Consider the following 18,980-nt stretch of genomic DNA (forward strand, 5'->3'; position numbering starts at 1 on the left):
GCCTCAGCCTCCTGAGTAGCTGGGACTACAGGTGAGTGCCACCACGCCCAGCTAATTTTTGTACTTTTGGTAGAGACAGGGTTTCACCATGTTGGCCAGATGGTCTTGATCTCTTGACCTTGTAACCTCATAAACCACCCGTCTCGGCCTCCCAAAGTGCTGGGATTACAGGCGTGAGCCACCGCTCCCGGCCTCCTTTTTAAATTTTTTTTAGACGGACTCTCGCTCTGTCATCCAGGCTGGAGGGCAATGGTGCGATCTCGGCTCACTGCAACCTCTGCCTCCCGGGTTCAAGCAATTCTTCTGCCTCAGCTTCCCAAGTAGCTGGGATTACAGGCGCGTGCCACCATGCCTGGCTAATTTTTTGTATTTTTAGTAGAGACAGGTTAGCCAGGATGGTCTCAATCTCCTGACCTGATGTTCCACCTGCCTTGGCCTCCCAAAGTGCTGGGATTACAGGTGTGAGCCACCGTGCCCGGCCTCCTGCCTCTAGTCTTACCCTCATTCAATCAGTTCTTCATGTGGTGACTCAAGTGATCTGCATAAACATAGATCTCACTCTATCATTCCACTGCTCAAGAACCATTCACGCAGTAGTTCTCCAACTTTGATGTGCCTCAGAGCTGCCTGGAGTGCTTGGTAGAAATCCACATTCTTTCTCCCATACAGAGATTCTGATTCAGCAGATCTGAGGCGGGCTCTAGGCCCCTGCATCTGTTAGGAACAGTATAGGTGATTCTGATGCAGCTGGTTGGGTACCACCCATTAAGAAACAGGGATTCAAAGGCTCTTTTATTCCCTACACATTGAAACTTCAGCATCCTTAGAATGGCGCACAAGACCTTAATGGGTGACCCTTTTAATGCTGAGTCTATCCTTCCATGCCACTCCACTCTCATGTTGCTGTCACCAGCATTTCTTGCTTGAACTGCTACGGCAGTATCCTCACTCCCAAGTCTTGCCTGTTTTTCTTTTTTAGAGATGGGGTCTCACTCTGTTACCCAGGCAGTGCAGTGGTGCAATCATAGCTCACTGCAGCCTTGAACGTCTGAGCTCAAGTGATCCTCCTGCGTCAGCCTTCCAAAGTGCTGGGATTATAGGCATGAACCACTTTGCACCTGGCCCCTAACTGCTTTAATCGCCTTCTGCTCCAATCTTTTTCCCAAGCTGGAGCCAGAGTGACCTTTCAAAATTGCAAATATGGGCCTGGCACGGTGGCTCACACCTGTAATCCCAGCACTTTGGGAGGCCAACGTGGGTGGATCACCTGAGGTCAGGAGTTCGAGACCAGCCTAACCAACTTGGTGAAACCCGTCTCTACTAAAAATACAAAAATTAGCTGGATATGGTGGCACAAGCCTGTAGTCCCAGCTACTTGGGAGGCTGAGGCAGGAGAATAGATTGAACCCAGGAGGCGGAAGTTGCAATGAGTAGAGATTGTGCAACTGCACTCCAGTCTGGGTGAGAGAGTGAGACTCCATCTCAAAAAACAACAACAACAAAAAAATTGCAAATATGTTCAAGTCACTCCCCTGCTCAAAACTCTTCGGCGACTCCTCACTATCTAAGGGATAGTTTCTCCAGCTGGTTCAGGTGGCACAGCATCTGGAAGTGGTGGTGCTCTTTCCAGAATGTCATGAAATAATTGATATATTAAATCATGCCATATGAAATGAAATGTTTTTCAAAAGAACACTTCTGCTAGCTGAATATATGTCCACATTATGTGTGTGCAATATAAAATCATAGCCACAAGTACAGATGTCCATGAAAAAATAAACTGTTGAATTAAGCATGATTAGTACTGCATTTGTCTGTTTTATATTCGTTGGCAACTTGTCCATTCATTTTGTTACTTGCTAGCAGATAAGTAGGAGCATCTGTCAAAGATTTAGGAAAATTTATGGTTAAAAAAAGTTAAAATAGAGAAATTTCTACCCATTAACTGATTTTTTTTTCCCACTGTGGGCATCCCATTTACATTGGGCGTAGTTCCAGGCGTTGTCTGGAGAGCAGAGCTTGAGAACCCCTATTCTGGAGCAAAAAGTGTAGCAACTTGGTGTGACCAGCCTGACCCTTCCAGATCTGGCCCCATCTTATCTTCCAGTCTCATTTATAGCCACTGTCCCCTCCTCCTACCACTCCCTCTGGCCAAGACTTAAAATTCCTGAAATGCTCTCTGCCCTTTCTTTCTGGTTTTACTTGTTCTATTCTCTCTGCTGTCCCCCCTTGACTGACAGATAAACCACCACTCATTCTTCAGGATTCAATCCAAATGGCTCTTCTTTGAGATACCTTCCCTCACCTCTCTGGGTCTCTTCCCCCCCAGGTTGTTGCTCCTGACCAATTATATCACTTACACATACTGGTTGTTTGTAGAGCTATCTGGCAACTGTCCTGGAGTGCCTTAAGGTGAAGGTAGGAGTTCTTGTCACCCATCCTTTCTTGAATCCTCTGGCACTTAGCGATTGGCAGTTGAGATTCAGTGAATATTTGTGGAATGAATGAAATTGCAAAGGATGTGTATTAGTCATTTTCATACTGCTATAAAGAACTGCCTGAGACTGAGTAATTTATAAAGGAAAGAGGTTTAATGCAGTTCAGCATGGCTGGGGAAGCCTCAGGAAACTTACAATCATGGTGAAAAGCCAATGGGAAGCAAGGCACATTCTTCACAAGGCATCAGGAAGGAGAAGGGCCAGGCAAAGGGGGAAGAGTCCCTTATAAAACCATGAGGTCTGGCTGGGCACAGTGGCTTATACCCATAATCCCAGCACTTTGGGAAGCTGAGGCGGGTGGATCACTTGAGGTCAGGAGTTCGAGACCAGCCTGATCAACATGGTGAAACACTCTTTCTACTAAAAATACAAAAATTAGCTGGGCGTGATGACTCTCGTCTGTAATCCCAGCTACTCGAGAGGCTGAAACATGAGAATCGCTTGAACCTGGGAGGTGGAGGTTGCAGTGAGCCAAGATTGTGCCACTGCACTCTACCCTGGGTGACAGGGTGAGACTCCATCTCAAAAACAAAAACAAAAACAAAAACCATCAGATCTCATAAGAACTCACTCACTATCACGATAACACATGGGGGAAACCATCTCATGATTCAATTATCTCCACCTGGTCTCTCCCTTGACACAAAGGGATTATGGGGACTACAATTCAAGATGAGATTTGGGTGGGGACACAAAGCCTAACCATATCCGGAGGCAAAGTTTATCTTTCTAACTCTTCTAGTGAGCTAGCTCCTGCTGGGTTCCCTTCTATTACTTTTTTGTTACCCCCTTTCCCATACCCTCACTGCTCCCACCATAGAAATCCAACAGGATCTACAATTATTGGCAATGGCCCAGGTTTCAAACTTTTCCTTCAATATCCTACCAAACTTACCAGTCCTGTATCCTATCCCATCAGGGCTAGATTTTCAAGATAAACCAGAGGTCTTCAAACTTCAGCATGAATCAGAATCCCCTGGAGCACTTGTTAAAATACAAATTCCTGGGTCCCATCTTAGAAGCTCTGATTCAGTAGGTCTAGGGTGGGGCCCGATAATTTGCATTTTTTATAACTTCCCATATGCTGCTGATGCTGCAAAGGCCACATTTTAAGAACCACTGGAAAGAAACTAACGCAAAACCAGGGGCAGCAGGTGATAATGCTGAATTGATGAACGGGATCCTCAGTTCATTTTGACTCAGCCCCTTCACAGAGTTTCTGATTCAATTGGCACTGTCTGGATTTGTGAATCCCGTATCAGTTTCCCTCTGCTTCACCTTGTCTTGTCTTCCTCCTCCAGCTTTCTTTTTTTTTTTTTTTTTTTTTTTGTTGAGACGGAGTCTCGCTCTGTCGCCCAGGCTGGAGTGCAGTGGCCGGATCTCAGCTCACTGCAAGCTCCGCCTCCCGGGTTTACGCCATTCTCTCGCCTCAGCCTCCCGAGTAGCTGGGACTACAGGCGCCCGCCATCTCGCCCGGCTAATTTTTTGTATTTTTTTAGTAGAGACGGGTTTCACCGTGTTAGCCAGGATGGTCTCGATCTCCTGACCTCGTGATCCGCCCGTCTCGGCCTCCCAAGTGCTGGGATTACAGGCTTGAGCCACCGCGCCCGGCCTTTTTTTTTTTTTTTTGAGACGGAGTCTCGCACTGTCACCCAGGCTAGAGTTCAGTGGCACAATCTTGGCTCACTGCACCCCTCACCTCCCAGGTTCAAGCAATTCTCCTGCCTCAAGTAGGTGGGACTACAGGCATGCGCCACCACACCCAGCTAATTTTTGTATTTTTAGTAGAGATGGGGTTTCACCATGTTGGCTAGGCTGGTCTTGAACTCCTGACCTCAGGTGATCCACCTGCCTCAGCCTCCCAAAAAGCTGGGATTACAGGCGTGAGCCACCGTGCCCGGCCCCTCCTCCAACTTTCTTTTTTTTTTTTGAGACAGAGTCTCGCTCTGTCGCCCAGGCTGGAGTGCAGTGGCCAGATCTCAGCTCACTGCAAGCTCCGTCTCCCGGGTTTACGCCATTCTCCTGCCTCAGCCTCCCGAGTAGCCAGGACTACAGGCGCCTGCCACCTCGCCTGGCTAGTTTTTGTGTATTTTTTAGTAGACACGGGGTTTCACCGTGTTAGCCAGGATGGTCTCGATCTCCTGACCTCGTGATCCGCCCGTCTCGGCCTCCCAAAGTGCTGGGATTACAGATGTGAGCCACCGCACCCGGCCGATCCTCCAACTTTCTGATCTTATTTTTCAGATAGTTCTCAGGGCTTCTCCACTTGAGACTGACTCTACGATCGTTCTCGTTCTCCTATCACAAAGCCACAGTTTCAGGACAAAGCCCTTTCCTGATCTCTTAGCTCCATTTCAGTGCCCTCTTCTCCCACCCTGCCCCTGAGTTGCTTGCTGCTCCTCTATCCAGTATTAGCACCCCCACTCCAGCAGTCAGTGACCTGTGGAAAGCTGGGCTCCATTAGAGCCCACTCTTACCTAGTAGGGGTAGCCATTTGTGCTCCCAGGTCGTAGAGTCTGGCTCCACAAACATTGGCATGCTAATGACAGTCACCTGCTCACCCCTGGGAAGTCTCTGTTTCAGCTTCTTTGAGGACATGGAAATACTGAAGCCACCTCATTTACATGCTTCTGTTCATTCCTTTACTCAACAAACATGATTGAACACCTGCCAGACACCATGCTGGGCCCAAGGGACCCCACAAGGACACATCAAACATGAGCACATACATATTCACAGCAGCACCAGGGAGTCCCAAATGACTGTTCATAAAGGGGAATCTTTTGGCCTCACTCATCAATGAGGACAGACATTCAAGGAAGAAAACCCAGGAACTGACCACTCATGAGCCCTCTTGCCTCCTCAGCCCTTCCATCTCCCCTGTTCCTGAGAAGGTGGCTCAGGACAAAGACCAAAGGGCATGATCTCAGGCCTGGCACAGTGGCTCACGCCTGTAATCCCAGCACTTTGCGAGGCCGAGGCGGGTGGATCATGAGATCAGAAGTTCAAGACCAGCCTGGCCAAGAGGTGAAACCCTATCTCTACTGAAAAAAAAAAAAAAAAAAAAAAAAATAGCCGGGCATGGTGGCGGGTGCCTGCAGTCCCAGCTGCAGCAGAGAATTGCTTGAACCCGGGAGGTGGAGGTTGCAGTGAGTAGAGATCGCGCCATTGCACTGCAGCCTGGGCGACAAGAGCAAGACTCCATCTCAAAAAAAAAAAAAGAAAGGCATGATCCCAGAGAGTTTCCAAATCTCTTTATTGAAATGAGTGCTCTGATTTACACATCTCAGTCGTTGGCCCACTGCACTGAGATAAGGTATGTAAAGCTAGTGAGCTAACACCGCTCTACACATTGACACACATACACTCACCATGCATTGAAATACACTGACACACCAACACATGCCAAAACACACACTGACACACTGAAACACCGCAAAACACACCAACATGCACACATGGACACACACTGGCAGACACAACCACAAATACAAACACAAGTAAACCCATGCCAACACACACATTGACACACAGATGTACAGACATACAGCTAGCACACACTGACAATACACACGAACACACCGACACATCTACTCACACATCAAGACCAACACACACACTGACCCACACCCCATCGAAGGAGGCTGGAGGCCCAGGCCCCAGGAGGGGCTTGTCACAGGGACAGGTATTGGAGGAAACAAAGGGTCCCAGAAGACTTGAATTAAGCACTTGGTTCAGGTCTTCGAGGTTCAGCGTTTTGGAAGAGGAGGCCGCAGTGAGGTTCTGGCAGTTTCCAGGAACCGGAGGGCCGAATGGGGCATATGGATGAGACACCAAGGATTCCGTGCTCAGGTGCCCCCCAGCGCTGGGCCGGTAATTCCGGAGCTTCAATCCGCGAGGAGTGCTAAGGCGGGCGGGGAAGCGCGTGGGGGATTCCTGGGGAGCCCCGCAGCCCGCCAGTCCCCTCCCGCTCCGGCAGCAGCTTTCTGCTCTGGCTTCCAAATTCTCCCCTTTTGTCCTACCACCACCCAAACCCCAAGTCCAGATCCGGGCTAGTAACCTCAGGCCCTTTCAGTCCACCTCGCCCTAGCCTTTGCCAGGGAAGAGCCCTGTCCCAGACACCCAGCCTGGAAGCCGCCAGTCACCTCTGACTCCCCGCCCCCATCCGGTTGGGGCCCAAGCCTCACCGTAGTTCCTCAGATATAGCCCTGGTCCCACGTGTCACTGCCAATCCAATCCAGGGCTCAGGCCCTGCCCCAAAGCTCCAGAGGGTCTGAAAGACTCCAGCTGCCCCTCTTCCTTGCCACCGCCATCCGCCCTGTGGCCTACGCCTTCTGTCTCACGGAGCTCCCCTGCACTGAACCCTGATTGTGCCAGGCTCTTTTCTTTAGGCCGCTCCTGGGTCTCCAGCACAATGAAGGCGCACAGTGGCGCTCCCTGAATACTTGGCTCTTCATGACTGTCCTTACTGCTATTCCCTCACTGTGTCTCTACTTCCTTATCCCCGCCCCCCACGCACGCTTCCGAATTCTCTGCCCTCAGCTTAACGGAGAGCCTCCTGGCTGCGAGGCCCTACACTCGGCCCTGGGATGCGTTTGCTGAGTCCTTGTTCTCCAGGCGCACAGGGTACATACATAAAGGGCTTCCCGAGAGCGTGTGAGAAGCTCCATCCAGCAGGTGGAACCAAGTGCCAGGCATGCTCTTCTTTGGCCACTCCATTTTCTTGTCTTCCCTGACTTCTCCGAGACCAGGGCCTCTGGGTCTTCCTCTCTCTCCCTGGTTCCTACTTTTCTTTTTTCCTTTCTCCTGCCTCCCCCTCAGCTGCGCCAGCCTTGGGCCTTTACGGGGTCATCTCCCATGCTCCACTGGGGCCCCCTCTTGGGCCCGGGTTTCCTCCATAGGCTTGTCATCCCCTCCCCATCTGGGGTCCCTCTGGCGGGCCCAGGTCTCTCTCCCACAGCAGGGAAACTGCCCTTTTGAGGAGTGGAATGTACTGTCCCTCCCGCTGGGGCCTCGGGCATGCCAAATCTGCCAGCGTGCTCCAGTGACATGGAGTTAGCAAGAGGCCAGTCCCAGGAGAGAGGAGAGGGCGCCAGAGCCGGAGAAGTGGAGAGGTGCCCACGAGAGAGGACCCGCGGAGGTGGGCCGGGGGATAAGGAGGGCGGGCGGGCACACTCCTGCCTTCGGAAGTTCTCTCCTCTGCACCCTATTGGTCGCCTTGTCCTGGGCTGAATGAGGGTCAAGGAGAAATCAGGGGGCGGGACAGAGTGACTGGAGGCCGCTCCCCGTCACCCGCCCCTCCATCTCGTTCCATAGAGCTGGGAACCTTCATCCCCAGCCCCTCCTCTGGTACTAGAAGGGTTGGGTGGTCTGAGTCTCTGGTCTTGCTGAGTGTCTAGGGCTGGGTCGGAGAGAGGAGGCGTGGGTTCCGTCTGTACTACGTACCCAAAGGTGGTGAGCTTGGCTCCACGAAATTACAGCCCACAGCACCCAAGGCTTGGAAACCCCTGGGCAGAAGCAGCGTCTCAAGACCTCTAGCCTCAGACCCCACATGCCACAGCTCAGCTCAGTTGCGGGACTGCAGTGCGGCTCCCCCCACCGGCCCCCTTGTTAAGCTCTACTGTGGAGCGGCAGGTGCCTCAGGCCTCCCCTGCACCTCGGCCTCAGTTGCGCTCCCGGGCCATGGGGGGAGGGAGACACGACAGTGGGGCATCGAGACTCCAGCAGCCAAGGCGCACCCATCTAAGCACCCTGGGATCTCGGTGGAAAGGAAGGGGGGTTCCGGGGGCCGGGAGGAGAACTGCAGAGCTCGGCCGCTGAGCAGAGCATGGGAGGGGGGAGGGGCGGGGGCTCCCTTCCAGCCTCCGGGGTCTGGGGACTTAGGGATGTAAAGGAGAGCAGGGGGGTGTGACAATTCAGCAGAGGTCGGGACGTACCACGGAGCCAAGTGGCGGGGGGGGGCAGAGGACGTGGTCACAGAGGGGAGCCCCCGCCCCCCTTCGCAGAAGCCTGCGGCTGGGGTTGCAGGAAGAACTGGAACTGGGCTGGCCGAAGTGGGAAGCGGCGCGTTAAATCCGCCCCCTCTCCATACCCTACTTTCAAGGGGTGGGCGGTAGAGGGGAGGTTGGGGTTGGAGCAGCGGCGAGGGGGCCCCTCCCTTGCACCTCCCCCCACCGGACTTGGTCGCGCCCGAAGTGTAACACTTTCTCTTTGTCGGAGGAGCTCCTCTGTTTCCTGTGCAGTAGCTCCCGTTGCGGCGGCACCCGTGGCAGCCCTGGCGGACGCAGGAGCGATGGCAGCGACCGATATAGCTCGCCAGGTGGTAAGTGCAGAGCTTGGGTGCCAGGGCCAGGGCCGAGGGCCTGGGGAGGGTCAAGGAGACCTGGCCGCTGCCCCCACATCGCGAGGGCAGTGGCAGCATCCAGGAGCCGAGGGCACGGTGGGACTTCTGCTCCCGGGGTCAGCAGCTCAGTCCCCCAACCAGTCCCGGAAAACGGTGGTGGCGCGCAGGGGTCGGGGGGCGGCAGTGGGGCTGGCAAAGCCTGCGGGCCGGCGGCTGAACTTGCATTGCCCAAGAGCCGCAGTGAGCGCCGCCGCCTCCCTCGCTGCAGCTGCGGCCCCACGGCTGGGGCGTTGCCGAATGAATGGCCGTAGGAGCCGCCGAGCCCTCCAGGTCCCTGGCACCCTGGCCTTGCCGCGCCCCTGCGCACGGCTGCCCGTTGTGACCTGGGACGGCACAGGCAAAGAGGCGCGGGGCTGGGGTTAGCCTGGGGCAGAAGGCTGTGAGTGGCGAGGGGGGCGGGGAGGTGACTGGCTGGGATAAGGTTTCTCTATATGCATTACATATGTGACTGCGTCTGTATGTGTATCGGTGTGCGCGTATGTGTGCACGCGCGCGCGCTCGTGTCTTCCCGGGCGGGCGGCGGCGTCGCCGGGGTTCTATCTGTGACCCAAAGAAGTCCGCCTGTTTCTCTGAGTGTGCTCACCTCTGTGGTGTGTGTCCGAACGCCTCTCTGTCTGCTTGTGCTGTGTGCCTCTGGGTCTCATTTGTGCGTCAGTGTGGGGTGCAGTTGGTTGGCCTGTAGGTGGCTGGCTGCGTATTTTGGCATGTTTTGGAGCGGGCCTCTGAGGATCTGTCTCGGGTGCCTGTTCAGTGTAACTGGGCTTGTGTGCCAAAACCTGTGGAGCTGGCTTCTTTCTATGGAGACTCAGGAAAATAAGTGTGAGACTCGCAAAAGCGGTGCTGTCTCTTTTTTTGTTGGCGACCGACTCAGGGAAAAAAAAAAAAATCTTCATTTAAAGAACTGAAGTTTTCCAGCCTGGGATATGTAGAGAAACCATGTTGAAGTGACCTGAGGCTCCATGTTTGTTTTTTAGACCAGAAGTTTGGTTGCAAAGGGCGATGAATTCCATTTGGGGGGACACCCTAGCTTGTCTATTCATCCATGGGTATCTGGGACTTTAAGAAGCCCACCAGCACCCCGAGGTGAGGAAGGAGTGGGAGACAGAGGTAGGTCAAATCCCATGACACCAAATGCTACTTGACGAAAATCTCTGAACCACATAAAAATGTTTTTCAACCTTGTAGCTTACTTGTTTAGGAAAATAGTTCATGCAAGGCAATTACAGTACAAAAAAAAAAAAAAACAGCCTCTAGGTATTTGGTGTAATTGAAATTGATTTTTCAAAATCTGAAGCCAGAATCTGATAGTATTTTCTCTACAGAATATGTATTAATGTATTTCCTCTCTTTTGCCCCTGTTTGGAAAGGCAGGATCATTTCTTCAGAACCTCCTCCACCCCCTGCACACCCTAGCACAGTGCACTTTATGCAGTCATGATGTGGAAGGACCAGGAGTAGACAGGAGACATTCTCTGTGATGATGGAATTTGAGAGAATTTTCTTCCCCCAAGATTGGCACTCTCATTGTTTATTGCTTTAGTGTTTTGAGGGCTTCCTCTTCTCTGCTGTGGCTTTTCTGCTCCTGGTTACCTGCATTTCAGAGATGGTATAGCTGAAATAGAGGAATATTAATCTCTGGGATTACACTTGCTCCATCCAAAAATGAGGCTAATGATTTTTCATGTCAGCTAATGAATTTGCATCGACCTGTCCTCCATATTCTCACCAGTTTCTCTTGCCTGGATTAGGATTGCAGGGCAGATGTTGCAAAGGGGAACATTCCAGAAGATTGTGTGTGGTTCACCTCAGGCACAACTCAGGCAACCCAGAGATGCCCTTTGTTCTGCAAATGGGGGTGAGGGGGTGGTTTAGGACCACTTGGTTTGCTTTGCATGGCTCCAGTTTGCTCTGGCTGGCCTTGCCGTACTGTATGATGAAGAACATAATTGTACGCCAGATTCTGAAGCTGAAAGAGCAGCCTAAGCACTCGAGACCTTGTTATCGTGATAAATGGGTTTCTGGGAAAACTGACGTCACTCTCCATGCCCCCCTCCCCCAGCCAGTGAAGCTCCTGTTTATGTGTCATTTGTCTCTCTGTTCTCCTTTGTGTCTGCAAGAAGTTTTAATTCACCAGGGAAGACGGAATTAACTCAGGAGACCTTGGACATCTGATTGCTGCTTGTTTCCTCCAGGGAACATGTATTCAGGGTTTGGGAACAGAAGACTGGAGAATAAACCTAAGTGTGGCTAGCTTAGGATTCTTTTTTTTTTTTTTGAGATGGAGTCTTGCTCTGTTGCCCAGGCTGGAGTACAGTGGCACGACCTCTGCTCACTGCCAACCTCAGCCTCCCGGGTTCCAGTGATTCTCCTGCCTCAGCCTCCTGAGTAGCTGGGATTACAGGTGCCCGCCACCACGCCTGGCTAGTTTTTGTATTTTTAGTAGAGACGGGTTTTCACCATGTTGGCCAGGCTTGTCTCGAACTCCTGACCTTGTGATCCGCCCACCTCAGCCTCTCAAAGTGTTGGGATTACAGGTGTGAGCCACCGCTCCCGGCCAGGAATTATTTTTAATGAGCTCTGAGACGTGGTACCATGCGAGTAAGTGCCCTAGTGTGTGTGTGTATGTGTGTGTAAGCAGTGGTTGTGTTCTTTCTAGAGTCAGTTGAGAGTCACTGTGGGTAAACATCCTTAGTGACTAAAACAAGCCTTGTTGGGTAAGGCTTGTTGGGTAGGGCTTATATTGCATGCAGCCAACTTTGGAAGTTCAATTCTGGTGCACATAATACAAGTCCATCCCATTTGAATGAACACCACAAAGGTTTGGTGTGACAACATCATTTCTCCACTGTGTCCATATTTATTTGACTGAATGATATGTGGCCAGCACTATGGTTAGCCCTTGTCAACTGGACAAAAAAAGGTAGTAGGCTTTAAAAAACGTTCGTGATCGGACTGGGCTCGGTGGTTCACACCTGTAATCCCAGCACTTTGGGAGGCTGAGGTGGGCGGGTCATGAGGTCAGGAGTTCAAGACCAGCCTGACCAACATGGTGAAACCCCGTATCTACTAAAAATACGAAAATTAGCTGGCTGTAGTGGCGCGTGCTTATAATCCTAGCTACTCAGGAGGCTGAAGCAGGAGAATCGCTTGAACCCTGGAGGCAGAGGTTGCAGTGAGCCGAGATTGCACCACTGCACTCCAGCCTGGGCAAAAGAGCAAGACTCCGTCTCAAAAAAGAAAAAAAAGAGGCCGAGGGGGGCGGATCATGAGGTCAGGAGATTGAGACCAGCCTGGCTAACATGGTTAAACCCCATCTCTACTAAAAATACAAAAAAATTAGCCGGGCATGGTGGCGGGCATCTGTAGTCCAGCTACTCCGGAGGCTGAGGGGGTGAACTTGGGAGACGGTGCTTGCAGTGAGCCAAGATCACGCCACTACACTCCAGCCTGGGCGACAGAGCGAGACTCCATATCAAAAAAACAAAAACAAAACAAAACAAAACGTTCGTGGCTTTTAAGCTTATAGTCTAGTTAGAGTGACAAATTGTGGACAATGTGAAATAATTAAAGAACTATAGATCTTTGGGATGGCCCACCTCACCTCCTGCCTATGAGGTGGCTTGGGCTGCTATTGATATATACTTCGAGAAGTTCCATGACTTGTCCAAGGTAACCAAGGCACAGGGCAGCCCCCAAAAGCTGCATGTGCTGGCTCTTTTAATAAGCTGTTCCTTTCAGTGTTGCATTCTGGGATCCAGACTGTAAATGCTGGCCCATACAAAGAGCATCTGAATGATTCTGGCTTGAACTAGTCCCACAATGTGAACAATGGAGCTTTCTCCAGTGGCAATGTAGGTAGTGGTCGTTCTCCCAAATGAACTTGCAGGGGCTAACTTTGCCCTACAAAGTTAGCTGGGGTTGGTCTGGGTCAACTGTCTCAGAGCAACTGTCTTCAGGTGGCGAAAAGATTGCTGCTGCACTCTGGTTTTGCTATCATCACGTGGCAGTTACCCTTTGATTCCCTTTGAGGTCTCTGCTTCAGGCGTTCCTACCACCACCCACTAAAGATAGTATCGTACCTCAAACACAGAAAGCAAAACCCTTTTACCTAGCTCTATTGGTGATACAACATGGAAGAAAGTTGACATGGCCCCAAATATTTAAAAATGTTGATTCTAAATTTGAGGGTTTTTTGAACAGTCATTACATTATTTGCTAACTTTTCTGTGTGTTTGGGATGTCTCTTTTTTCTTTTCTTTTTTTTCTTCCTGAGACGGAGTCTTGCTCTGTTGCCCAGGCTGGAATGCAGTGGCGCGATCTCAGCTCACTGCAACCTCCGCCTCTGGGGTTCAAGCAATTATCTTGCCCCAGCCTTCCGAGTCGCTGGGATTACAGGTGTGCACCACCATGCCCGGCTAATTTTTGTTTTTTTAGTAGAGATAGGGTTTCACCATGTTGGCCAGGCTGGTCTCAAACTCCTGACTTTGTGATCTGCCCGCCTTGGCCTCTCAAAGTCCTGGGATTACAGGTGTGAGCCACAGCACCCGGCCTGGGATTTTTCAAAATAAAAAGTGGACAGAATGACAATGCCCCCCAAATGCGCATGGTCCCTTCTTTCAAGGAACTGGTGGAGGCAGACACAAATCACTATCTAATTATCTTTGTGATAAGTGCTACACAGGAGAGTGATTGCCTGCCATGAGATTTCATTACTAAGGGAACCTAACTCAGCAGTGAATGGAGGCAAAGGATGACAGGAAGGGCTTCCTGAGGGCTTCAAATAGGAAATGGGTAGGTGTGAAGGTGGGTGAGATCTCACATCTGCTACTGGGTTGGGAACATTTCATTTGCCAATTCACCCACTTTTATTTTCATTCGTTCCTTCAGCACATATTCACTGGGCACTAATCGGCCAGGCCCTGTGCCAGGTGCTGGGGATATAGTGGTGGCCAAGGCACACAGGAACTCTGTCCTCTCAGAGCTTCCAGATGAAAGGCAGGAATAAGCCCTGTTTCCTCTTCACATCCTAAATCCTGGAAATGTGAGTGTTAGTGGTGTTCTTAATACAAAACTACATTACAGCAGAGTGATTTGTCTGTATCGTCTAATGTGATTTTGATCTGCAGTCGTGTGCATAGCATTTACTTTGTGGAGTCTCTGCTGTAAATTTTCTATTAATTGCTGGCTTTGTTACCAAGCATGGCCCCTGCCTTTGTGTGCTATAAGGGAGCAAACCCATTGCATTAGCCTGAGCAAAACTAATTAGGAAGATAAGCACTCTGGAAAAAGGTATTCCCAAACTAAGTAGGGCTGATTTCTGGACTGGCCTGGGTTTTTGGATGATCAGAGCCATGGTTTAACATTAGCATAAGCAATTGAGAAGGGCTTTTAGTTGCATGTACATTAAAACTACATTCAAGACAGGTGAGGCCGGGTGCGGTGGCTCACGCCTGTAATCCTAGCACTTTGGGAGGCCGAGGTGGGCAGATCACGAGGTCAGGATATGGAGACCATCCTGGCTAACACGGTGAAACCCCGTCTCTACTAAAAATCAAAAAATTAGCCGGGCATGGTGGCGGGCACCTGTAGTCCCAGCTACTCGGGAGGCTGAGGCAGGAGAATGGCGCGAACTTGGGAGGCGGAGGTTGCAGTGAGCCGAGATTGCGCCATTGCACTCCAGCCTGGGCGACACAGCAAGACTCCATCTCAAAAAAAGAAAGAAAGAAAGAAAAAAAAAAAGACAGATGAAAGAAAGAAAGAAGGAAAGCCATGGATAGATGTAACATGTTTCTTTCAACTATCTCAAAATGCTTCCATCTGTATGATTTCATTTTCCCCAATGGCTTCCTGGACAAGTATTACTGTTCTCTTTATTAATGCGTGTAGGGAGACCAAGTTACTTAGTCCGAAGTGCTATTGCTGGTCAGTGGGTGATACAATTAAACATCCACCAGATGACACAGATTCCTTGTTTAAAAACACTGGTCTTTTCATGATGTTTCTAAGAAATCAAAATCCTGCCATGGCCTCTCTTCCCCCTCTTTCACTACACTCCCTCAGCACCCCCATAGGACCCAGGGAAGAGTATACTAGGGTGATTCGGAGACTCTCTGATATTAAAAAGATTCTCAGCTTAAATCCAATATAGCACAGTCACGGGTTGTGTGGGTTTTCTTTTTTCTTTCTTTTTTTTTCTTCTCCATATTGCTTTAAATAAAAATCTTGGAGCCACCAGCCATGTAATGATGGATTATTTTAAGTAACAACTGGAGCGGGGGGCGCAGAATAAATTAGAAACACAGACCCTTCCTCCTCGGTTTGGCAGGAGGAGGCTTCTGCTCTTGGGATTTGAAACCGTGGGTTTCTCTGCTGCCTGCACAGAGGAAGGAGGCCACATGCTCAGGAGGGTGAGAAATAATGTTATCCTCTTCTTCAGTGTCTTCTCATTAGAGGCAGCCATCTGTTGAATTATGCAGCGGGCTCTCAACTGGCCCTGGAGTTGGGTCATCCGTTCCACTCACTTAAAGGTGACCAGGGAAAAGATCTGCAGGTCTTCTCAGCGACAGGCCTCAGGGCTCAGGTTTCCCCTGCCGTGGCCCTCTCTGACCCGGAATGAAGGCCCTGGGGTAACACGGGCAGAACTCTGTTTTCCTGGCCCTGATGAGGTGTGAGGTCGTGTTAGGTTTCCTTTCACATTGGAGGCCCCCAGCTCTGAACACTGGCGCGGAGGCAGGAACTGGGTTTTTTCAGATCCCCATTAAACAAGACCAGATGGAGGCAGAGGCAAATTCAGGCTCCCCAGAGGGCAGTTGGGCATTCACCCAGAGGCCTGTGGGTAAACCTTTTCTTTTTTAGCAGATTGGAGGTAACAATAGCCAGAACACCTAGAAAACTCTCTTTCAACTGCCTGGCTTCCAGAGAATCTGGCTGGCTTTTGTGGGAATGTTTCACTCACCCTGAGCAAGGGTCACCCCTGGCCTGAGGTGGGGATATTTGACCTAGACTTAGGCTTGTGTTAGCCTTGGGGTTCTTAAACAGAACTGGGCAGCTGGCCAGGCTGAGGCTTAGGCCGCAGTCAAACGAGAGGGAAACGGGAGGGAAAAGTGGGGAAGTGAGTAGAGAGCAGGAACACACAATGAATGCCTTGCACCGCATTGACTGCTTCAGTTGCCTCCTGTGGGCCAGAACCACCTTGGGGAGCTCACGGGTTTCCAGGTTCGGTTCCTTGACCCTTCTGCCCCTGACCAGCATCAAGCCAGAAGCTCAATGTCCCGGAATTTTACCAGCATAAAGAAACACATGTGCCACTTGAGTCAGCTTTTCCATTTGAGAGTGGCCGTTGGCTCGACAGGGGCCTGGATCCTAGCACTATTCTGTCACTAAATCAGTCTGTGACGTGGGCCAAGTCACTTCCTCTGTGTGAGTCTCTGTTTCCCCTTTTGTGAAACGAAAGGGCTGGATTAGGTGATCTTTAAGGGCGTTTCCAGCTCTAACATCGTATGGTGCTTACGTTTCCTTTTTCTCCAGCCTCATTTCTTTTAGGTCCTTGCCTGCGTCTGCTTCCGAATGAGGTGGCAGAATTGAACCCCACCCCTTCCCTGCTTTGACCCCTTGAGCTGGGTGGGGAGAGAGTTGTAGGGAAGGTCGGTCTATGCTTTTAGCTCAGCAGGCTCTCAGTAAGTGGAACAGAAACAACCCTTCAGATATTGCCTGTCCATGTAGGTGTAGATAGCTATTGTCTTCCTATAAAGGTACATGACAGCTGACTGTTTGTCTATTGAATCCTGCTTTCAATGCAGTAGGAGAGCCGGCTATTTAATGGAATCCTGCTGTGAATCCTTTTATAGAATGAAAAGCCACTCTGGAATTTATCTTGTGTATTAAAATCAGTTTCATCTATTGGATTTGCCAAAAATGGGCCTCCTCCTCTGTCTGGTAAGGATAGTCTGTCTTGTACTTCTTCAGCACAACTGCTCCCCAACTGAAGGGCATTTCTGAGGCCCCTTGGGGGTGCTGCCAGCTTATGCAGGCCTTATTTCTCCTTAGAACAGCCCTGACATTTCTCTTTCCCAGGATAGGGCATTGCTACTACTCAGTTTCCTCTTAGCCTGGCTTAATTCGCATGAGGGACATTCTGATATTTGATGTGTTGGATGCATTTGAGAATTGTTTTTAAAACCTATGGGAACTTGGCCGTGCGCTGTGGTTCACACCTGTAATCTCAGTACTTTAGGAGGCTGAGGTGGGCGGATCACCTGAGGTCAGGAGTTCGAGACCAGCCTGGCCAACATGGCGAAACCCTGTCTCTACTAAAAATACCAAAATTAGCTGGCTGTGGTGGCGGGTGCTTGTAATCCCAGCTACTCGGGAGGCTGAGGTAGGAGAATCAGTCGAACCCTGGAGACGGAGGTTGCAATGAGCTGAGATCGCGCCACTGCACTCCAGCCTGGGAGACAGAGTGAGACTCCATCTCGGGAAAAAAAAAAAAAAAAAAACCTCTGGGAACTTATCAGTGCTTTTATGGTTCTTATGACCATATGGTTCTTATGACTGATAATACAGTGGCATCCTTGGCAGCATTGGAGGCAGCAGAGGAAGCTATCAGCTACCTGATTGTTTCATCAAGACTGTTTGCTACATGTTTCAGGATATATTATTTGACTTCTGGTTCACATGAATCATTATAATAAGAAATTATACTGTATGACTATCAGTTATGTATATATTATATATAATAATAAGTTATAATAAGGGGACTGGGCACAGTGGCTCACGCCTATAATCCCAGGACTTTGGGAGGCCGAGGCGGGTGGATCACCTGAAGTCAGGAGTTATAGACCAGCCTGGCCAACATGGTGATACCCCGTCTCTACCAAAAATACAAAAATTAGCTGGATGTGGTGGCACACACCTGTAATCCCAGCTACTCAGGAGGCTGAGGCAGGAGAATTGCTTGAACCCAGGAGGGGGAGGTTGCAGTGATCGTGCCACCGCACTCCAGCCTGGGTGACAGAGTGAGACACTGTCTCAAAAAAATAAATAATAAATAAAAAGGCAGTTATAATAAGGAGACTAAGAGGGTTTTATTGTATTGCTGGCAAAATAAATGTTTTATATACAATAAAACTGCCTGAAAGCTAATGCTCTGATGACCCAAATTGTCAAGCAACTTTTGGTTGTAGTTCAAGATTTTTCTAAAATATCTGAGGCCACTTTCCTACCCAGGAAAGTATCATCATAGAATCTTTTTTAAAAAAAATAACATCTTCCCTGTTTATAAAAGTAAAATATGCCTATTGTAGGACATTTGGAAAACCCAGAAAAGCAACGTCACCTACAATCTCTCTACCCAAAATAAATCACTGACATTATTTTGGCATGTGTTCTTCTAATCTTTTAAAAAATGCATACTTTTCCCCCATCATTGGGATGACCCTGTGCATACAGGTTGGTTTCCCTGTTGTTTGCCTTTGGTGAGCATTTCCTTTTGTCATTAAATATTCTTAGAAAACATTTTTCTTGGCTGCTTAATATTCCATCATGTATCACTGAAGTGATGAAACGGATTTCATAGCCTTGGAGATTTGCAGGGTCTTTCAGAGATCAGTGTTCGGGGCTGGGAGTGGAAATGGAGAAAGGGAAGGTGTGAGAGCTTGGGCCCACCAGTAGGTGACTGAAGAGAGTCCAATTTCAGTGTTTCTTTCCTTTCCTAGCATTTTTTTTGTTGTTGTTTGTTTGTTGTTTGTTTTGAGACAGTCTTCCTCTGTTGCCCAGAATGGAGTGCAGTGGTGCGATCTCAGCTCATTGCAACCTCCGCCTCGCGGGCTCAAGCGATTCTCCTGCCTCAGTCTCCCAACTGGCTGGGACTACAGGCATGAGCCAACAAGCCTGGCTAATTTTTGTATTTTTAGTAGAGATGGGTTTTCCCAATGTTGGCCAGGCTGGTTTCGAACTCCTGGCCTCAAGTAATCTGCCCGCCTTGGCCTCCCAAAGTGCTGGGATTAGAGGCATGAGCCACTACACCTGGCCACTTCCTGGCATTTGGATGGGAATGGCCAGAGGAGAAAGTTTAGGGACAG

General features: G+C 50.0%; 1 protein-coding gene across 5 annotated transcripts in view; it reads left to right on the forward strand.

Annotated features, from left to right (window-relative positions):
• The first annotated feature begins 8,475 nt into the window (after positions 1-8,475).
• The window catches only part of SEPTIN6 (septin 6), an 80,686-nt gene continuing 70,181 nt past the window's right edge, over positions 8,476-18,980 (forward strand). For all 5 annotated transcript variants that reach the window (XM_033202107.1, XM_033202105.1, XM_033202106.1 and 2 more), the window contains exon 1: positions 8,476-8,820. In XM_033202107.1, the coding sequence (XP_033057998.1) occupies positions 8,791-8,820 (30 nt within the window). In that variant the 5' untranslated portion in view covers positions 8,476-8,790. The remainder of the gene's footprint in view (positions 8,821-18,980) is intronic.

This window comes from Trachypithecus francoisi, unplaced genomic scaffold (genome assembly GCF_009764315.1).
Source record: "Trachypithecus francoisi isolate TF-2019V2 unplaced genomic scaffold, Tfra_2.0 Lachesis_group6, whole genome shotgun sequence".
NCBI classification, from domain to species: domain Eukaryota; kingdom Metazoa; phylum Chordata; class Mammalia; order Primates; family Cercopithecidae; genus Trachypithecus; species Trachypithecus francoisi.